General features: G+C 40.2%; 2 protein-coding genes across 3 annotated transcripts in view; one reads left to right on the forward strand and one right to left on the reverse strand.

Moving 5' to 3' along the window:
- The window catches only part of LOC120531525 (transient receptor potential cation channel subfamily V member 6-like), a 50,561-nt gene extending 47,104 nt beyond the window's left edge, over positions 1–3,457 (reverse strand). For both annotated transcript variants that reach the window (XM_039757023.1, XM_039757013.1), the window contains exons 1-2: positions 3,172–3,457; positions 2,735–2,829 (exon numbers count right to left, since the gene is read on the reverse strand). In XM_039757023.1, coding sequence (XP_039612957.1) covers positions 2,735–2,829; positions 3,172–3,443 — 367 coding nt within the window. In that variant the 5' untranslated portion in view covers positions 3,444–3,457. The remainder of the gene's footprint in view (positions 1–2,734; positions 2,830–3,171) is intronic.
- Positions 3,458–9,326: 5,869 nt separating this feature from the next.
- LOC120531535 overlaps positions 9,327–19,069 on the forward strand; it is a 46,669-nt gene continuing 36,926 nt past the window's right edge. The window contains exon 1 of the mRNA XM_039757036.1: positions 9,327–9,854. Within this exon, the coding sequence (XP_039612970.1) occupies positions 9,844–9,854 (11 nt within the window). The 5' untranslated portion in view covers positions 9,327–9,843. The remainder of the gene's footprint in view (positions 9,855–19,069) is intronic.

Consider the following 19,069-nt stretch of genomic DNA (forward strand, 5'->3'; position numbering starts at 1 on the left):
TAATTTCTTTTGTCTTCATTTTCTCGTTCTGATACACTGTAAATCTGCAGTCAGCTTTTATGCTGAATGTGATGAAGGATGCTACCATTAAGATGATGCCCACAGCATCATATCTTCTCATACTATTCATTGCATGTAGTCAGTAATAACTATCGCATTTCAGTACTGCTGAACACTCAAGTCTTTTGGCCTTGGGACCCCTACAAATTTACTTTCTCCAGCACTCATGCTGGCTGCAAATTTTGTTTTTACCCATCCCTAGACCAAGTTACCATATCACATGTTTTTAGATCAAACACAGACATTTACCATTATAACATTCAGAGACTTTCAAACTACTTACATTAAACTGTAATGTAATTTAAGGATGTCCGTTAGGCATTCTTCCTTCTCTACCTTTTGTCCATCCATCCATTATCCAACCCGCTATATCCCAACCACAGGGTCACGGGGGTCTGCTGGAGCCAATCTCAGCCAACACAGGGCACAAGGCAGGAAACAAACCCCAGGCAGGGCGCCAGCCCATCGCAGTCTCTACCTTTTGTTCATTTTTTAAATTTGTTTTAATTTATTCTTTTTTATACTTTGAGCTACACTTTTGTATGAAGAGTTGTGGTATATAAAGTAACTAAATGTTGTTGTTGTTGTTCCTCGCCACCATTGCTGACTGGTCTCACCATACATAAGGGATAACATAATATATGAACAGCTTGCATTATTATCATCAGCAAAATATATAAAATCACTGAGTCCAAGGAGGATCCAATCCATATGTTGATTAGCACATACAAGTACGATTTTTACTCTGCTCTGTGCACATATCATTGATGTCCCTGAAAACATATAACTGGGCCACATGCAGTTATATATACATATTAGCTGTGCTACCCGTCTAGGACGAGTTGAAATCAAAGTAATTTGAGTTCTCTGATAAATGGGTTGTCTCTTTGGTCCACACACCTGATCCCTTTCCCTTGCGGTGGCCTCCTTTTCCCCCTCAGACAGAGCTGCCCATATTCAGAGCTTCCTCTTGACGTTGTTTGTCAAAACTGACTACTCTGTAGTCAAAGTGCTTTTGCTGCAAAAATGCCCCAACTGACTACAGCTGGATATTTCTTGGAAAATGATGTTAGCACTCATCCATTGCCCACCGTGCAAAGTTTTCAGTCATTGATTTTACAGCTATAAATCTCATTCACGTGGTCCGAGCAGGTGCAAGAAAGTCACTGCCATGCTCCTATTGCAGGCGTTCTTTCGATTTGTGCTGCCTTGTTGAAATAAGCTACACATGCAGATATTTACATGTTTAAAAGTTAAAATGTCAAAATGAACATAACATTTTTATAGTATTACTCATCATCAGCCAAATTTTTTTTTCTAAGGTTGCACATACCAATCATATTCAGCTTACAATCACAACAATTCCAGACAAAAAAAACAGATTAAAATGGGGAAGGCACTGGATTGAATTATTTGACATGTTTGCTCCTAATGGCTTAAATGACAAATAATAATTTTAGTAGGGTGTGTTTTAATTAATTTTATTTTAATTATTTATTTAAGAAATGTATTTATTGACTGCTGTTTTAGAATAAATGTATACTGTGCATGTGCAGAAGCATATCTCAATTGGTTGCATGGTTCGACAGAACACCTAGTGTATAACGTTGGACAGCAGAATAGGCAGATATAATTTTCTCATTTTTTTAGACCCTGAATTGGTATTTTTATGATCATTTTTCATTTGTTTACCCTTCTCCTACATGTTTTGCTTAATTTTCATTATTTTTCTTCCTAACCCTGTCAACTAGGCATTCACAAAGATATACGGAAACACACAAATGCACTTGTCCTTTTATTAACATGGATTGCTTGAGATCTTAGTGATTTAGTGTTTTATCTATGTTGCATTTAGATGTGTACCCAAAGTTACATAACAGAAGATGGTGCTCTACCAGTGGGCAATGCCAAGATGAAATACCATTAATGTATCATTTCCTCGAGGAGAAAATGAAGGCAATTCGTCACAATGATTGATGGAGATTTCAAAAACATTAGTATTATTCTATAAATAGTATATATGCAGTGCAAAACAATTAGTTTTCATTTCTAAAACACCTCTGATATTTCTATTTTGAAAGAGCAATAATCTCTTGAGATTTTGTATTTCTACCATAATCTCATCATCTTCAAAGTTTTATCTGTACTGAAAATGACATGTTCTTCCATTGATCATTTCTAGGTTTCTCAAGGGATGGTTGCTTTCTCCATTTTGAAGACGTTTGTAGGTTGACAAGCAGTGTGATACTGGGCACAGCAATTGAGTGGTGTCACTTTCAAGACTGAGTCTTGTGCTAGAACAGATGCTGTCAGGATAGCCTTTCCTCCAAGAGTGTGAAAGAAATAAAAAATTATGAAAATGAACAAGAATACATTTAATGTATTGAACATACTGCAGTATCAATTTTGAGTAACAGAACTACCTTCCATGAACCAGAAAGATAAGACAAGTAAGAGCCATATACCGTCTGAAGGACTTAATTCTGGTTGCTTTGGTTAGTCATTTGTAATGTGCCTTTAGGAGCCATAACTAAGGTAACCTTTTGTTTATTCTGTTTGCCAGTTGCTGTTTCTTTGCTAACTCATGCATATGCATGTGTTTATATGGACAAAGAGTTCATGCGTTATGCTTGCCTCCCACATATACATTTTGGATAAATGTTTTCCTACTCACCTCTTTCATGTGGATTGGTATCCTTACCATTCAATAATCTCAGTAACTCCTTAACATTATTTTCTTTTGCAGCTTTGAACAAGCTATTTTCTTTTCTGAATAAGGAAAGCAAAAAAATTGCAGTTACTATTAAAATGTATACAAAATTTCACGCGTGTTCTAAGTAGTTGAAATGTACTGTCACTGAGCTCTTCCCACACACATTTTCCCTTATATTGCCAGAAAAAGGAAAAGCATATAGAACGTATACTTTATTTGCTTTCAAAAAAGTACAGTTCACTAGATAGACAATGAAACATAAACGGTTACCTGATGCCATCATATTCATCTGTAATTCTGTCAGCTTTGATGCCACACTTACACTTTAGATTCCTAATTTACTTTCCACTGTAATGAAAAACATAGCAAATATTCTAGTAGTTGCAGTTTTTACTTACCCAGTTATATTTCCATTGAAAATGGGTCCTAAACTCTTGCTCTGCAACTTCATAGTTTCCTTGTCAGAATTTTTTGAGTGTCTAGAATTGATGAGTGGTGTAGTAGGTCTGATAAATCGATTAAAGAAAAAGTGTAATGCTCGTGTGATGGATGTCATCTGTGTGATTTTCTTAATGTTCATTAGTCTGTATTGTTTGCAGTGCCATAACTGCTTCTTCAACAAGTTGTCATGTAATGCATTAACATTAAGGAGGTCATCTTTTTCACTCATTGGTATATTACAGAGCTCATCTTTGGAATGAATGAGTTTTGTTTTCGTCAAGTGTTAAATACTGGAGCCAGTGTTATAGCTGAAAACAAAAGGGTGGTTCCTGTTGCTTTTCCTTTTGAAAGGTCATCTTAATTTCAGGACATGACATTCGAAAAAAAGTATAATTCTCATTGAAGTATTTGGATGCTCAGCTGTTAAAATAAGTCAAAATACAGAAGCTAAGCTAATTTTACAGATAAAGCGAAGTGCTCCTATTTCTTTCTAGTATCTGCAGCTTTTGATTTTATTTGTGTTTGCGGTGTCATCCTACATTTTTGATCTGTGTGCATTGTTGATGTATACTCTAATATTCTTTGGTCTATAAACCAGCTTATTATGATGCATGCTGTTTTTTTGTGTATTGAATGCATACACTCTTGGTGCATCTCCACATTTTTAGATTCAATGTTTTAACCATTTTTATTTCCGGACTTACCTTTAACTCAACTTGAGAGCTTCACCTTAGTGCCTATTCATTTTCAGAAATGATCAATAGTGTCTTTAACTCTGCAACAGACCATTCTCATTATCTTTTAATCTCACTTTGTCATGTTGTCTAAAAGGGGAAAAGATAAGACCTTTTTTTCTTTGGTAAGTTTATCATGAGCCTAACATACTGTACAGTGGATTCAGTAAGCATTCAAACTCCTTCACATTCTGCTATTTTATTGTGTTGTACATTTCATTTTAAATGGATACATTTGCCATTTTTGCTAATCAGTCTACACTCAACTCACTCACATAATTACGAGGTGAAAATATGTTTTCACAAAGGTTTGCAAACTTATTAAAAATCAAAAACTGAAATCTCTCATTCATAAGTCTTCTTCTTTCGGCTGCTCCTGTTGGGGGTTACCACAGTGGATCATCTTGTTCCATATCGTCCTGTCTTCTGTATCTTGTTCTGTTAAACCCATCACCTGCATGCCCTTTCTCACCACATCCATAAACTTTCTCTTAGGCCTTCCCCTTTTTCTCTTGCCTGGCAGCTCTATCCTTAGCATCTTTCTCCCAATATACTCAGCATCTCTCCTCTGCACATGTCCAAACCAACGCAATCTCGCCTCTCTGACTTTGTCTCCAAACCGTCCAACCTGAGCTGACCCTCTAATGCACTCATTTCTAATTCTGTCCATCCTTGTCATGCAAATCTTAGCATCTTTAACTTTGCTACTTCTATCTCTGTCACCTGCTTTCTGGTCAGTGCCACTGTCTCCAACCCATATATCAAAGCTGGTCTCACTGCCATCTTGTAGACCTTCCCTTTCACTCTTGCTGACACAGTCTGTCACAAATCACTCCTGCCTCTCTTCTCCACACATTCCACCCTGTCTGCACTCTCTTTTTCACCTCTCTTCCACAATACCCGGTATTCTTTTCTGTTGACCCCAAGTATTTAAACTCATCTACCTTCGCCATCTCACCATTCCACTGACCTCCCTCTCATTTACACACATGTATTCTGTCTTGTTCCTACTGACTGTCATTCCTCTCCTCTCCTCTCCAGAGCATGTCTCCACCTTTCCAGGGTCTGCTCAAACAGCTCCCTACTCTTTCTACAGATTACAATGTCATCAGCAAACATCATAGTCCAAGTGTACTCCTGTCTAATCTCATCTGTCAACCTGTCCATCAAGATTGCAAATAGGAAAGGGCTCAGAGATGATCCCTGATGTAATCTCACCTCCATGTTGAATGCATCTGTCACTCCTACCGCAGACCTCACCACTGTCACACTTCCCTTGTACATATCCTGTACAACTCTTAAAGTACTTCTCTGCCACTCTCGACTTCCTCATACAATTCCACAACTCCTCTCAAAGCACCCGGTTATATATTTTCCCCATGTCCACAAAGACGCAATGCAGCTCCTTCTAGCCTTTGTTATACTTCTCCATCAACACCCTCAGAGCAAACATCACATCTGTGGTGTTCTTTCCTGGCATGAAACCATACTGCTGCTCACTAATCATCACCTTCCTTCTTAACCTAGCTTCCACTAATCTTTCCCATAACTTCATGCTGTGGCTCATCAGTTTTATCCTCCTGTAGTTAGTACAGCTCTGCACATCCCCTTATTCTTAAAAATCAGTACCAGTACGCTTCTTCTCCACTCCTCAGGTATCCTCTCACTTTCCAAGATTCCATTAAACAATCTGGTTAAAAACTCCATTACCAAATCTTCTAAACACCTCCATGCTTCCACAGGTATGTCATCTGGACCAATAGCATTTCCATTCTTCATTCTCTTCATAGCTGTTCTTACTTCCTCCTTGCTAATCCATTGCACTTCCTGATTCACAATCTCCACATCATCCAACCTTCTCTCTCTCTCATTCTCATTATTCATCAGCCTCACAAAGTACTGTTTCCATCTGCTCAACACATCCTCCTCGCTTGTATGTTTCCATCTTTATCGTTTATGACCCTAACCTGCTGCACATCTTTCCCAGCTTGGTCCCTCTGTCTAGTCAATCAGTACCAGTCCTTTTCTCCCTTCTTAGTGTCCAGCCTCTCATACAACTCATCATATGCCTATCCTTTAGCCTTTGCCTCATCCCTCTTCACCTTGAACCTTATCTCCTTGTACTCTTGCCTACTTTCTGCATCTCTCTGACTATCCCACTTCTTCTTTGCCATTCTCCTTCATCTATATATTCTCCTGTACTTCCACATTCCACCACCAGGTTTCCTTTTCCTCCTTCCTCTGTCCAAATGTCACGCCACGCACCCTTCTTGCTGTCACTCTTATTACTTCTGCTGTGGTTACCCAGCTGTCTGGTAACTCTTCACTACCACCCAGTGCCTGTCTTACCTCCTCCCTGAACTGAACCTTGCAGTCTTCCTTTTTCAACTTCCACCATTTGATCCTTGGCTCTGTCCTCACTCTCCTTTTCTTCTTGATCTCTAACGTCATCCTACAGACCACCATCCTATGCTGCAATATTACACTTTCCCCTGCCACCACTTGGCAGTTTTCAGTCTCCTTCAGATTGACCCTCCTGCATAGGATATAATCTACCTGTGTGCATCTTCTTCCACTCTTGTATGTTACCCTATGTTCCTCCCTCTTCTTAAAATATGTTTTCACCATAGTCATATCCATCCTTTTTGCAAAATCCACTATCATCTGACCTTGTTCATTCCTCTCCTTGATACCATACTTACCCATCACCTCCTCCTCTGTTTCCTTCACCAATATGTCCATTGAAATTCACTCCAATCACCACTTTCTATTCCTGGGGTACACTGTCCATCACTTCATCCAGCTCACTCCAGAAATCGTCTTTTTCATCCATTGCACACCCAACTTGTGGGACATATGCACTAACAACATTCGTCATCACACTTATAGTTAAAAGCTTCACAATCATCACTCTGTCCAACACTCTTTTAGTCTCCAAAACACTCTTGACATACTGTTCCCTCAGAAAAACCCCTACCCCATTTCTCCATCCACATCATGATAGAACAATATGAATCCACCTCCAATTCATCTGGCCTTATTTAGTCTCTTGCATGCAAAATATCTCAACCTTCTTTCTCTCCATCACATCAGCTCACTCTCTTCCCCTAACAGTCATGCTGCCAACATTCAAAGTTCCTACCTTCAGTTCCACTCTCTTTACCTTCCTCCTCTCCTCCTGCCTCTGGACACATCTTCCCTCTCTTCTTTGGCCAACAGTAGCCCAGTTTCTGCCAGCACCCTCTTGACTATATTGATATGGCAAATGTTTACACTGGATGTCCTTTTTGATGTAACCCTCCCCCTTTATCCGGACTTGGGACTGCCACAAAGAAACACACTGGTTGGTGCATCCCCTGTGGCTGGGTTAAATCTCTCATTTATAAGTACTGACCCTTTATTCAGTGCTTTGTAGAAGCAATTACAACTGCAGACTACTCTACACTGTGGTGGGCTGGCGCTCTGCCTTGCACCGTTTGTTGGCTGGGATTGCCTCCAGCAGACCCCCGTGACCCTGTAGTTAGGATATAGCGGATTGGACAATGGATGGATGGACGGATGGACTACTCTAGAAGTGTTGCACTCCTGGATTTGGGAAGTTTATCCCATCCTTCCTGGCAGATGCTCTCAAACTTAGTTAAATTGCACAGGAAGCTTCTGTAAACTGTGATTGTCAGGTCTCTCCACATATGTTCTCTGGAGTTTAAATCTGAGATTTGACTGGGCCACTCAAGGACAGTCACTGACTTGTCTGAAAGCCACTTCATCATTGTCTAGACTGAATGCTTTGGGTCATTGTCATGATGAAAGGTCAACTGTCACCACAGTCTGAGGTTGTTTATACTCTTTCTTCAAAGACATCTCTGTAGTTGGCTGCATTTGTCCTTCCCTCAATTCTGACAGTCTTCTTATTTGTGCCACTGAGAAGCACCCCCATAACACAATTTTGGCACCACCATGCTTGTTGTCTCATCAGTCCAGAGAATCATTATCCTCGTACTCTCAGATTCCTTTAAACCGTCATATGCCTTTTGCTCATGGGTGCAGCCATCCTCCCAAAAATGGCTGATTGATGAGTACTGCTAAAATGGCTGCTTTCAACAGGTTATCCCATTACAGCAGAGGACTCCTGAAGCTCTGTTAGAGTGACAATTGTGTTCTTGGTCACTGCCCTGACCAAGACCCCTCTTGCCTAGTTACTCAGTTTGACTGTATGGCCATCACTAGGAAAAGTCACAATTGTTCGAAACTTCATCCATTTCACAATTACTGTGGCCCTGTGTTCCTGGCTTTTTTAACCCTGCATTGATTTATGCCTCACCACAATTTGATCCCGGAGGTCTATAAAGTATTTCTTGGACTTCATGACCTGGTTATTGCCCTCACTGTAGTTTAAATAGTGTGGCCTTATATACACTGATGTGTGCCTTTCTAAGCTATGTGTAATCAAATCAATTTGCCACAGCTGAACTCCAATCAAGTTCTAGATCACCTCAAGAATAAATAAAGCGATCAGGATACACCAGGCCACAATCTGGAGTGCTACAGCATAGGGTCTGAATACTTAGATAAATGACTGATTTTAATGTTTGATTTTTAAAATATTTGCAAACCTTTCTAGGAACATGTTTTCATTTGGCATGGTGGTGCAGTGGGTAGCGCTGCTGCCTCGCAGTTAGGAGACTTGGAGTTAATTTCCAGGGTCCTCCCTGCGTGGAGTTTGCATGTTCTCCCCGTGTCTGCGTGGGGTTTCTCCTGGTGCTCAGGTTTCCTCCCACAGTCCAAAGACATGCAGGTTAGATGCATTGGCGATTCTAAATTGTCCCTAGTGTGTGCTTGGTGTGTGCGTTTGTGTGTGCTCACCCTGCAGTGGGCTGGCGCCCTGTCTGAGGTTTGTTTCCTGCCTGTGTTGGCTCCAGCAGAACCCCGTGACCCTGTAGTTAGGATATAGCGGGTTGGATAATGGATGGATGGATGTTTTCATTTGGTAATTATGGGTTACTCAGTGTAGACTGATGGCCAAAAATGGGAAAGTTATCAATTTAAAATTAAGTCCACAACACAATAAAGTGTACAGTAAGTGGAGAGGTCTGAATCCTTCCTGAATCCACCGTACATTACACTGAGTCCACAGGCACTTTAGGTCTGCCACAAACATAATAATGAAGCCTTAGTACAATGTGTGTTGCCGACGCAAAACCTCAAACCACATGGAAACCCCACGCATTCATTTTCCGAATATTTAATTTGAAATCCATCCATATGTCCGATATAACCCAATCGTAGAAGACGTAGCCAATCCAGACCACTGCGCGCGCGCCCGCACGCACGCACGCACGCACAACCATCCATTTTAATAGATTTAAAGGCACGCGTCATTGTGATGAGCAGTGGAATCTGTTGAAACAAGAAAGGCGTACAAATACGATACACATTGATAATCTAAGACAGCATTGCACTTTCGGTTGTCAGCTAAACACGCGTATATGGAGAAAACATGTTAAATGTAATGCTGAAACGTACACGTTAGACGGATTGAACCGATATAGCGCTTTTTTAATAAGGCAATCTGAAAAGCCCACTTGCTAACTAAGAAACATTCGGGAGCCACAGCTTACGCTTATAGCTAACGAACAGGACACTTCAGAGCGCATCGACCCTGAACTTGTGGCAGACCTGATGGAAAGACGCTTGGCGTTGCTTGGCAACAGCCCGCTATCCCTGACCTCTTTTTCAAACGCCAAGAAAACGTGAGGCAATAGAAAGTCGCTAACCCCGCGTTTACACTGGCACAGCTCGTCTTTCACAGGACCGCATGGGAAAAGCACTGGCCGTGAGTTTTCACACTACCTTCAGGATATGCATTAAAGGAGTCCGACCAACGTGAGGCAGGACATGTCAGAAAGGTAGGACACATGTTTGCACTGGAATTGGAAAAAAGTTTAAAGGGATGCGCGACACAAGAATTAACGTTAGAGTAGCAAACCCCGCTTTCTCAGCTACATACCCAAAAGCTTTATTAAAAGCAATGGCACGTCTTTGCTTTATGATATTAAGCTTATGGGTGCAGAGAGAGTGGGATTAGACGTGACGTGAAGCAGAGCAGGCTAGACCGAGATGAATAAAAGATGTTCCATGTTTGGATATTGTTGCACGATGATCATTTAATTACATCTACTCGGATATCCCGCTGTTATGGCTACCGAATTAATCCGGTGCAAGGTGTAGAGGTCAAGGTAACCTAACCCTAATTTTAAAGGATCATGTTTTTTATTTTTAATACGTTTGAAAGATATACCTAGATGACGTGAAAAACTAATCCGCAATAACTCTTGTGCCCTGCTTTATAACGCATTTGAATAATCACAAATATAGTATATATATGTATATATTAGTTTAATCGTTTTAAATAAAATATAACAAAATGTCAAGCAGTTTAGTACTTCTGTTATATAGTGTAATGAAGGTGTTTCTATCAAGCCAGATTTAAAAAAAAAAAAAGAAACAATTAAGCTCTTGTTTCTATATGAGCAATGTCAAATGTCTACTGTTAATTTACAGAAATGTTCATTCATTTATAGAACTAATCAAATAAGGCCTCCAGTTATCTTCTGTTTCCATATTTTCTATTGAAGGGTCTCAAGACCCAAGAACCTGTCCAGATGGCATATCAACAGAGGCAGGAAGCAGCCCTGAACATGACCCAAGTCCATTACAGAGTACGCTCAGCTGCACTCATTCATGCCAGACAATATTGAGTTTACAATAATCACATATTTGTACCAGTACTGAGCTGCCAATCAATTACACACTGTATGTTTATCTTTTGGGATGTAGGAAAAATTGTAGTAACTTGAAGATAACATAAAATATGTGCACATAGAGTGACAAGTCTGGGTCACCAGTTCAAATTATAAATTATAAATAACAGTTATATAAAAAGGTTATGTGCATCTTTTAAAAGTCAATGTAAAAAAAAATGAAAAACTGATACAGAAATAGCCAAAAAGTACAAATTAAAGAGGTTGTAGCCCAGAAGACCCATATATTGTTTAAAATAAGCAAAGTGCTTGGGCTTACTTTGTTCAAAACTCTTCAGTCTACAGTGAGATATTCTGGTAGGGGAGAAAATTATCAGATAGACCTCCTTGGTTAAGGTTGTGAGCAGAATATTCCCAGTGAGACTCTTCTTCAGATGGTGAGAATGGTAGAGGAGGGATACAGAAAATCCAAGTTTAAATAACTGGAACCTTTGAAAATTTAAAAAATTCCATATCTCCAAATGTCTCATCCAGGACTTGAAGGATTAGATGACTCAGTTCTGAAAGTTTTTGTAAGAAAATGTACGATTTCTCTTCCTGCCTTCCCATGGTTTTAAATGTAGTTTATTTGTTGATTTGTTGATTTGTTAGTGTTAAAAGAAGGAAATAATTTAAAAGGAAAACTCATTCCAATCAGTCAGTCATAATTTCATGTAGTAGGCTCTCAAGACAGTCTAGAAAGGCAAACAGAATTAAAAGAGTGAACTGAAACTTAATGAATAAGGGAACAGTTTAAACTTCAGACAACTCTGAAAGTAGTTCATGTTTTTTGGGAAACTGTGAATGGCTTATTATAGATGCAGTTAATGAATGTGTTGGGTGACATAATAAAATTCATGCATTTTTATCTGTTATTTCTCTTTAAATAATTACAGCATGACCATAAAATCTTCAAAACGCCAGAATAAAAAATGAATAATGGCTCTGGTGACATTACAAAGGGTCAAGGCTATTAAAGCACTTGTTGAAGGTGACAAAAAATGAGTGAAACTGCAGTTGTATTATCATTTCATATAAAAGGAAATCAGGACTTAGCATGTTAATATTCTTGCTCAGTAAAAAAAATGACATAGTGACAGAATCATTAAACCTTCTAACTTAAATTTTGAAACAAACAAAAGGACAATAATAGGCCAGAGAGTGAAAACTGGATTTCTCTACAATAATACTCCACGTAGGAGTCACATATGGGATCATATTTCGAAGTCCAATGATGCTAGCTGTGTTATTATATATTGACCATGGTTTGGTTGAATTCTTCTAATACGCAAGCATGGTTTCTTTGTTTGATTTTATATACAAAACATTTCATCAGTTATTTTGGTTAGAAAAGATATGATCCTTGTAAACCTGATTCCCCCCCCACCCCTGCATGTTGTGTTAATTTTCACCCATTACCTTTTCGTCATTAGCATACTTTAAAAAAGCGCAACTTACTAAAAGTCAGACTTATTTTGTGTCCTGGCATTTTAAGTAAGATTTATTTTGTACTGTAGCATTTTAAGATGTTTTTATTTTGGGTCATTAAAATGTGCAGCTAAGGAGATGAATGTAAAAATGCCAAGTGCCACTTTAGTATTGCAGACATCTCCAATGGATATGTAATTCCTCAGATGTTTGGCTGATTGTATTCTTTGATCAGTTTTTCCCGTTGAAGTGCATTTGTAGGTCCAGTCCCAAGCCCGGATAAATGGGGAGGGTTACGTCAGGAAGGGCATCCGGTGTAAAATTTTGCAAAATCAATATGCGGACAACAGTACAAATTTCCATAACGGATCGGTCGAGCCCTGGATGCTGGTGGAAATTGGGCTACTGTTGGCCGAAAGGAGAAGAAGAGGGGGGAGATGTTTGTAGAGGCAAGAGGAGAGGAGGAAAGTAAAGAGAGTGGAACTGAGGGTAGGAACTTTGAATGTTGGCAGTATGACTGGTAAGGGTAGAGAGTTAGCAGATATGATGGAGAGAAGGAAGGTTGATACATTGTGTGTACAAGAGACTAAATGGAAAGAGAATAAGGCAAGGTTGAGTTTAGGGAGGAGGTGAGACAGGCACGGGTGGTAGTTAACAGTTACCAGACAGTTGGGAAACTACAGCAGATGTAGTAAGGGTGACAGCAAGAAGGGTGCTTGGTGTGACATCTGGAAAGAGGAAGAAGGAAAAGGAAACCTGGTGGTGGAATGGGGAAGTACAGGAGAGTATACAGAGGAAGAGGATGGCAAAGAAGAAGTGGGATAGTAAGAGAGATGTAGAAAGTAGACAAGAGTACAAGGAGATAAGGTGCAAGGTGAGTGAAGGCTAAAGAAAAGGCGTATGATGAGTTTTATGAGAGGTTGGACACTAAGGAGGGAGAAAAGGACCTGTACTGATTGGCTAGACAGAGGGACCGAGCTGGGAAAAATGTGCATCAGGTTAGGGTGATAAACGATAAAGATGGAAACATACTCACAAGCGAGGAGAGTGTGTTGAGCAGATGGAAAGAGTACTTTGAGAGGCTGATGAATGAAGGGAGCGAGAGAGAGAAGAGGTTGGATGATGTGGATGTGATGTGAATTGAGAGGATGCCTGAGGAGTGTAGAAGAAGTGTACTGGTGCCGATATTTAAGAATAAGGGGGTTGTAGTAAATACGGGGGGGATAAAATTGATGAGCCATAGTAGTGCTGGGAGGTAAACCAGTTCATACCCAAAACCATTTTTTATTTTTGTTATGATATGGATTTTTCTTATACCGCAATGCCGGTTTAAATAGCCTAAACAATATTCGGAATATGGTGCAGCGGGAAACTGTTTGAGGGGGGACCTTTTTCACTGCTATACCGCTAAACATGAATGCAACGGAATACATGCGTTAGTGGATGTATTCAGTGGTAAAAATGGACAGAGAACATTCAGTAACTGAAGCTTTAGCAGATAATAAAATGGAACATGATGACACAGAAGAACTTTTGCCGAAAAAAGGAGCCATGTCTGTTGTCTGGAGATACTTTGGTTTTGAAAGGTCGGATGTGGACCAAACAACTATTTACTGCAAATGCTGTCGAGCTAAAGTTGTCAACATGAGCAATTTGCTGCACCACCTTAGCCGCAAACATGCTTTAGAGTGCCATGAATGTATGGAACTAAGACTGGCACCCTCCATGTCCTCAGGTAAAACTGAAAAAGCTACAGGACACTCGAGTCACATGTCACTTGTAAAGGCATTTGCTAGAGATACTGCCTACGACAAAAGGAGCAAGTGGTGGATTGAGATAAACAAAGCCATTACAATCCAGATAGCTAACGTGTCAGTGGACAGTGATTGTTAACATTAACAGAAAGTGTAGTTGGTTTACAAAACATATTTACTATTTATTCCTTTTCTGACATGTTAAGTGCAATACAACTTTTGACAAGCACCTCTGGATATTTTACTAAGGCTAAATGCCTCTTTGGATGGTTAAAAATATGTTGTCAAAATTATAGTTTAAGTTGTTTGCAAAATTTGTTCAATAAAAAGGTTCTATATTTTGACTGCATCTGTCATGCAATGTGATTCCTTCTCTTCATTAGTGCCACCCCCTTGAAAACTTTATGGGGCCATGCAAACCTGTATTAATACTTGTGTGCACATTAAAATGTTTTTTTTGTACAATTTTCATGACAGTGGAATAGGTTATTCTTAGCCAGTCTACTGCAGTAATTGCCGTGGAAAATGTGGCTAACATACACTCAATGCATGGGGAAAAAAATATCGTCGAATAACGTGATATAGAATTTTGGTCATACCAACCAGCAATAAGCCACAGCATGACGTTATGGGAAAGAGTAGTGGAAGCTAGGTTAAGAAGGTGATGATTAGTGTGCAGCAGTATGGTTTCATGCCAAGAAACAGCATCACAGATGCAATGTTTACTCTGAGGATGTTGCTGGAGAAGTATAGAGATGGCCAGAACGAGTTGCATTGCGTCTTTGTGGACCTGGAGAAAGCAAATGACAGAGTGCCTCGAGAGGAGCTGTGGTATTGTATGAAGAAGTCGAGAGTGACAGAGAAGTACGTGAGAGTTGTACAGGAAATGTACGAGAGAAGTGTGACAGTAGTGAGGTCTGCGATTGGAGTGACGGATACATTTAATGTGGAGGTGAGATTAAATCAGGGATCGGCTGTGGTGGAATGGGGAAGTACAGGAGAGTATACAGAGGAAGAGGATAGCAAAGAAGAAGTGGGATAGTAAGAGAGATGCAGAAAGTAGACAAGAGTACAAGGAGATAAGGTGTAAAGTGAGTGAAGGCTAAAGAAAAGGCGTATGATGAGTTGTATGAGAGGTTGGACAATAAGGAGGGAGAAAAGGACCTGTACTGACAGTAGTGAGGTCTGCGATTGGAGTGACGGATGCATTTAATGTGGAGGTGGGATTAAATCAGGGATTGGCTGTGGTGGAATGGGGAAGTGCAGGAAAGTATACAGAGGAATACAAGGAGCCCTTTCTTATTTGCAGTGGTGATGGACAAGGTGAGTGACAGGATTAGACAGGAGTCCCTGTGGACTATGATATTTGCTGATGACATTGAGATCTGTAGCGAGAGTAGGGAGCAGGTTGAGGAGACCCTGGAGAGGTGGAGATATGCTCTAGAGAGGAGAGGAATGAAGGTCAGTAGGAACAAGACAGAATACATGTTAGTAAATGAGAGGGAGGTCAGTGGAATGGTGAGGATGCAAGGAGCAGAGTTGGTGCAGCTGGATGAGTTTAAATGCTTGGGATCAACAGTACAGAGTAATGGGGATTGTGGAAGAGAGGTGAAAAAGAGAGTGCAGGCAGGGTGGAATGGGTGGAGAAGAGTGTCAGGAGTAATTTGTGACAGACGGGTATCAGCAAGAGTGAAAGGGAAGGTCTATAGGACAGTAGTGAGACCAGCTTTGTTATATGGGTTGGAGACGGTGGCACTGACCAGAAAGCAGGAGACAGTCCTGGAGGTGGCAGAGTTAAAGATGCTAAGATTTGCACTGGGTGTGATGAGGACAGATAGAATTAAAAATGAGTACATTATAGGGTTAGCTCAAGTTGGACGGTTGGGGGACAAAGTCTGAAGGCAAGATTGTGTTGGTTTGGATATGTGCAGAGGAGAGATGCTGAGTATATTGGGAGAAGGATACTAAGGATAGAGCTGCCAGGGAAGAAGAAAAGAGGAAGGCCTATGCGGAGGTTTATGGATGTGGTGAGAGAGGACATGCAGGTGATAGGTGTAACACAACAAGATGCAGAGGACAGAAAGATATGGAAGAAGATGATCTGCTGTGGCAACACCTAATGGGAGCAGCTGAAAGAAAAAGAAAAAGATTTTACCTTTTCCATTTTTCCTAGTGTGACAAACAATCCTCTGTTCTGTTTGTGCAGTCCAAACCATCTGCTTTTCTTCTTTCCTTATTGGAGCATTATATGTACTATAATTCTAGCTGAGTGCTCACTGGTAGCCATCTCTTTCATATACAGTTAGGTCCATAAGTATTTGGACTTTGACACAATTTTCATAATTTTGTCCCTGTACACCACCACAAATGGATTTGAAATGAAGCAATCATTATCATTAGCTCCTGGAAAAATTGGGGGTATACAGAAAAGTGGCTATCATTTCTAAACAGCACATACAATATTTTTGGTAAATCCCTTAAATTAAAGATGAAAGTATTCACTTCAGTCACTTAATGATTGGTGGTGATGTACAGAGCCAAATTTATGAAAACTGTATCAATATCCAAATACTTTTGGACCTAACTATACACAAGGCCATCACATGATTTGGTTTTGTTCAAGCAAGGGATGTCAGACTACCGCTCATTACAGGTACCTAATGCAGTTGCTCCCAACACTCTAAGATTATATAAATGAAGGCTATGCCTGAAAACTACTAGAAAAATCATGTAATGAGATAAGGACTTCAAGCAGTCTTTGTTGCTGACTCTCCTGCCAGACATCCTGTATCAGTCAACTTCCTGTTAAGACAATCCAAGGTCTTTTCTTCAAGACATGGTAGACAACATAATGACCAAGTGAGCATGCCCAGTATTTCTTTATGCTCTTATAGTGTGATGTGATGGGAAATTATTACTCATATAAATGGATGCAACCTGATTTGTAACACCTTCATGTACTCATACTGTAATTTGTTCCCCTCATGTTTTGAAGTGTCATCTATTTATGTATAATATGGTAGGAGATGGAAATCATTGCAACTCTTCTCACACTAACGTATAATAAATGCCAAGGGAGCCAAGGTGCACAAAAATACTTAAATAGAAGAAAAAAGGAGAACATAAAGAAATGCATGAAATCATTGAGTCTTCTATAACTCTTATATACTAAAATCTTTAGGCAAAGTAATGTCTCAGGTGCCTGCAGCTTTGGCGTCTTCCATCTCTTAGAAAATCAATAGTCATAACCAAGACTGGACTAGGACAATGAGGACACAAACAACTAGTAATGTTTAAAGTGAAAGTGTTTATTCACTGTAATTCAGTGTTCACAAAAATTAGTGCAGGGCAGTCACATCTTCAAGTAAATAATCCAGAAAAACAGGTGCATATCAAGGTCAAAATGATCCATAAATAAGTTTATACTGTAGGATAAAATCCAAGAGTAAAACACAATCAGAAACTGCTTCTCTTTTTCTTTTTGCCCAGTGTTTCTTTATTACGTTCGTCTCCCATGCTCATTCTTTGGGTCTTCGCATTAGGGCTGAGATGGCAGCAAATGTGGTCAACCTTTTATCTCTTTGTCTCAGTCACTTCAGTTGTTAGCCATCCTCAGGTGTCCATAGGATGATCTTAGGAGTCCTCATTCACTCCTGCACTTACCAATTCTCAAAAGGAGCAACTTGCCCAGGAGTGCTGTTCCTCTCACTCCCGGCGGGGCCTCCCGACAGCCTTGCCTCCTTTTCACTTCGCCAGCTCAATCTCTTGATTCTTCTCTTTCTCATTCTCTACTCTTGATCATGTTTTTTCTCCCTGTCTCTCCTATTCAGATCCTTTCTATACTTTGTGGGTATAGGTGCTTTCCTTAAAGACACACAGAACATGAGTGAGAAATGAATGGGCTGATTGTGCTTGCATGTGAGGCAGCAATCAGCCAATTTCCTTGTTGAACATCCCATGGCCGCATGTCTTTCCACTGGCAGGCACCCAAACCCAAAACTTCTGAGCTGCACTGTTTCTATCTCTCTATTATAAAAAAAAAACATGGGATGAGACATGAGCATTTGAAGAAAGACAGAGAGACACTTTCATTTCCCGCAAGACGGGCAAGTCACATCATACTTACAACCTAAGGAAGCAAGTCCCATGATACACATGCAGAGCAGGTTAGAGATAATGGAAGTAGGAAAATTCAAAGGTCTCAAAAAAATGAGAGTAAAGATCACATTAGCGTAAACAAACGGGAAATATTACTCGGTGAAATAACAGAACCGCAAAAAGAGATCGAATAGTGTTTGAGGATGTCTGTGGGAGAAGAGAGACAAGGCAGTGACTTTAAAACGTCCGCATGAAATGCAGATCACGCACCACGGGAGCAGCAGCAAGCAAACAGCTGATTGAGCAAAGAGGAGGTAAAAAAAACAACTGTTGTTTGATTTCCATTGTATCACTGTTAAAGAGGGTTTTTGGAAGAGCGAATGGAGTGCGTTCAGCCCCTGTCTTCACAATGGCATGTAGAGAGAGGGGTAGGTGAGCAAAGTGCAGATCAAGCAGCATAGCAGCAGCAGCAAGCCAGCAGCTGATCAATCAAAGAGGAGGTAAAAGAAGGAATTTGTTTCCCATTGCATCACCGTTTAAGAGGGGTTTCGGAAGAGTGGCCACGTCTCCTTGGGGTAAGCAAAATGGTGCATAGTGCTTGGCATGGGGGGAGAAAGGGGTTGATGAGTGAAACCCCCTAGTATACATAAAAAAAAAAAACACACTGCCACACTGTACCACAGGCAGCTTTTATTCAACATTACTTAACAGGCTGACAGAGTAAAACTCTTGCTTTTCAAAAGGCTGTAGAGCTCTCTCATAATCCCATTTGTTTATAATAGCAACATGGTTCTACTAATCCTGGCAACTTCTGCAATGAGTAAGAATTGTGCCACTTCCTGTAGATTTACCCTTGCTAATAAAGAGGAGTCAGGCATCACTGACACCTGATAGGTGTCCAGTCCACTAGCATCCTTTGGGAACATTACAGTATATGTTTCCACACAGGCTACAGCCTCATTTTCCCCAAAATGGTGACCCTGTCTTTGGCCCTTTGGTGACACGCAGGACACTTGCAGGGCTTTGTCCTGTCATGTTGGG

This window comes from Polypterus senegalus, chromosome 1, assembly GCF_016835505.1.
Source record: "Polypterus senegalus isolate Bchr_013 chromosome 1, ASM1683550v1, whole genome shotgun sequence".
NCBI classification, from domain to species: Eukaryota; Metazoa; Chordata; class Cladistia; order Polypteriformes; family Polypteridae; genus Polypterus; species Polypterus senegalus.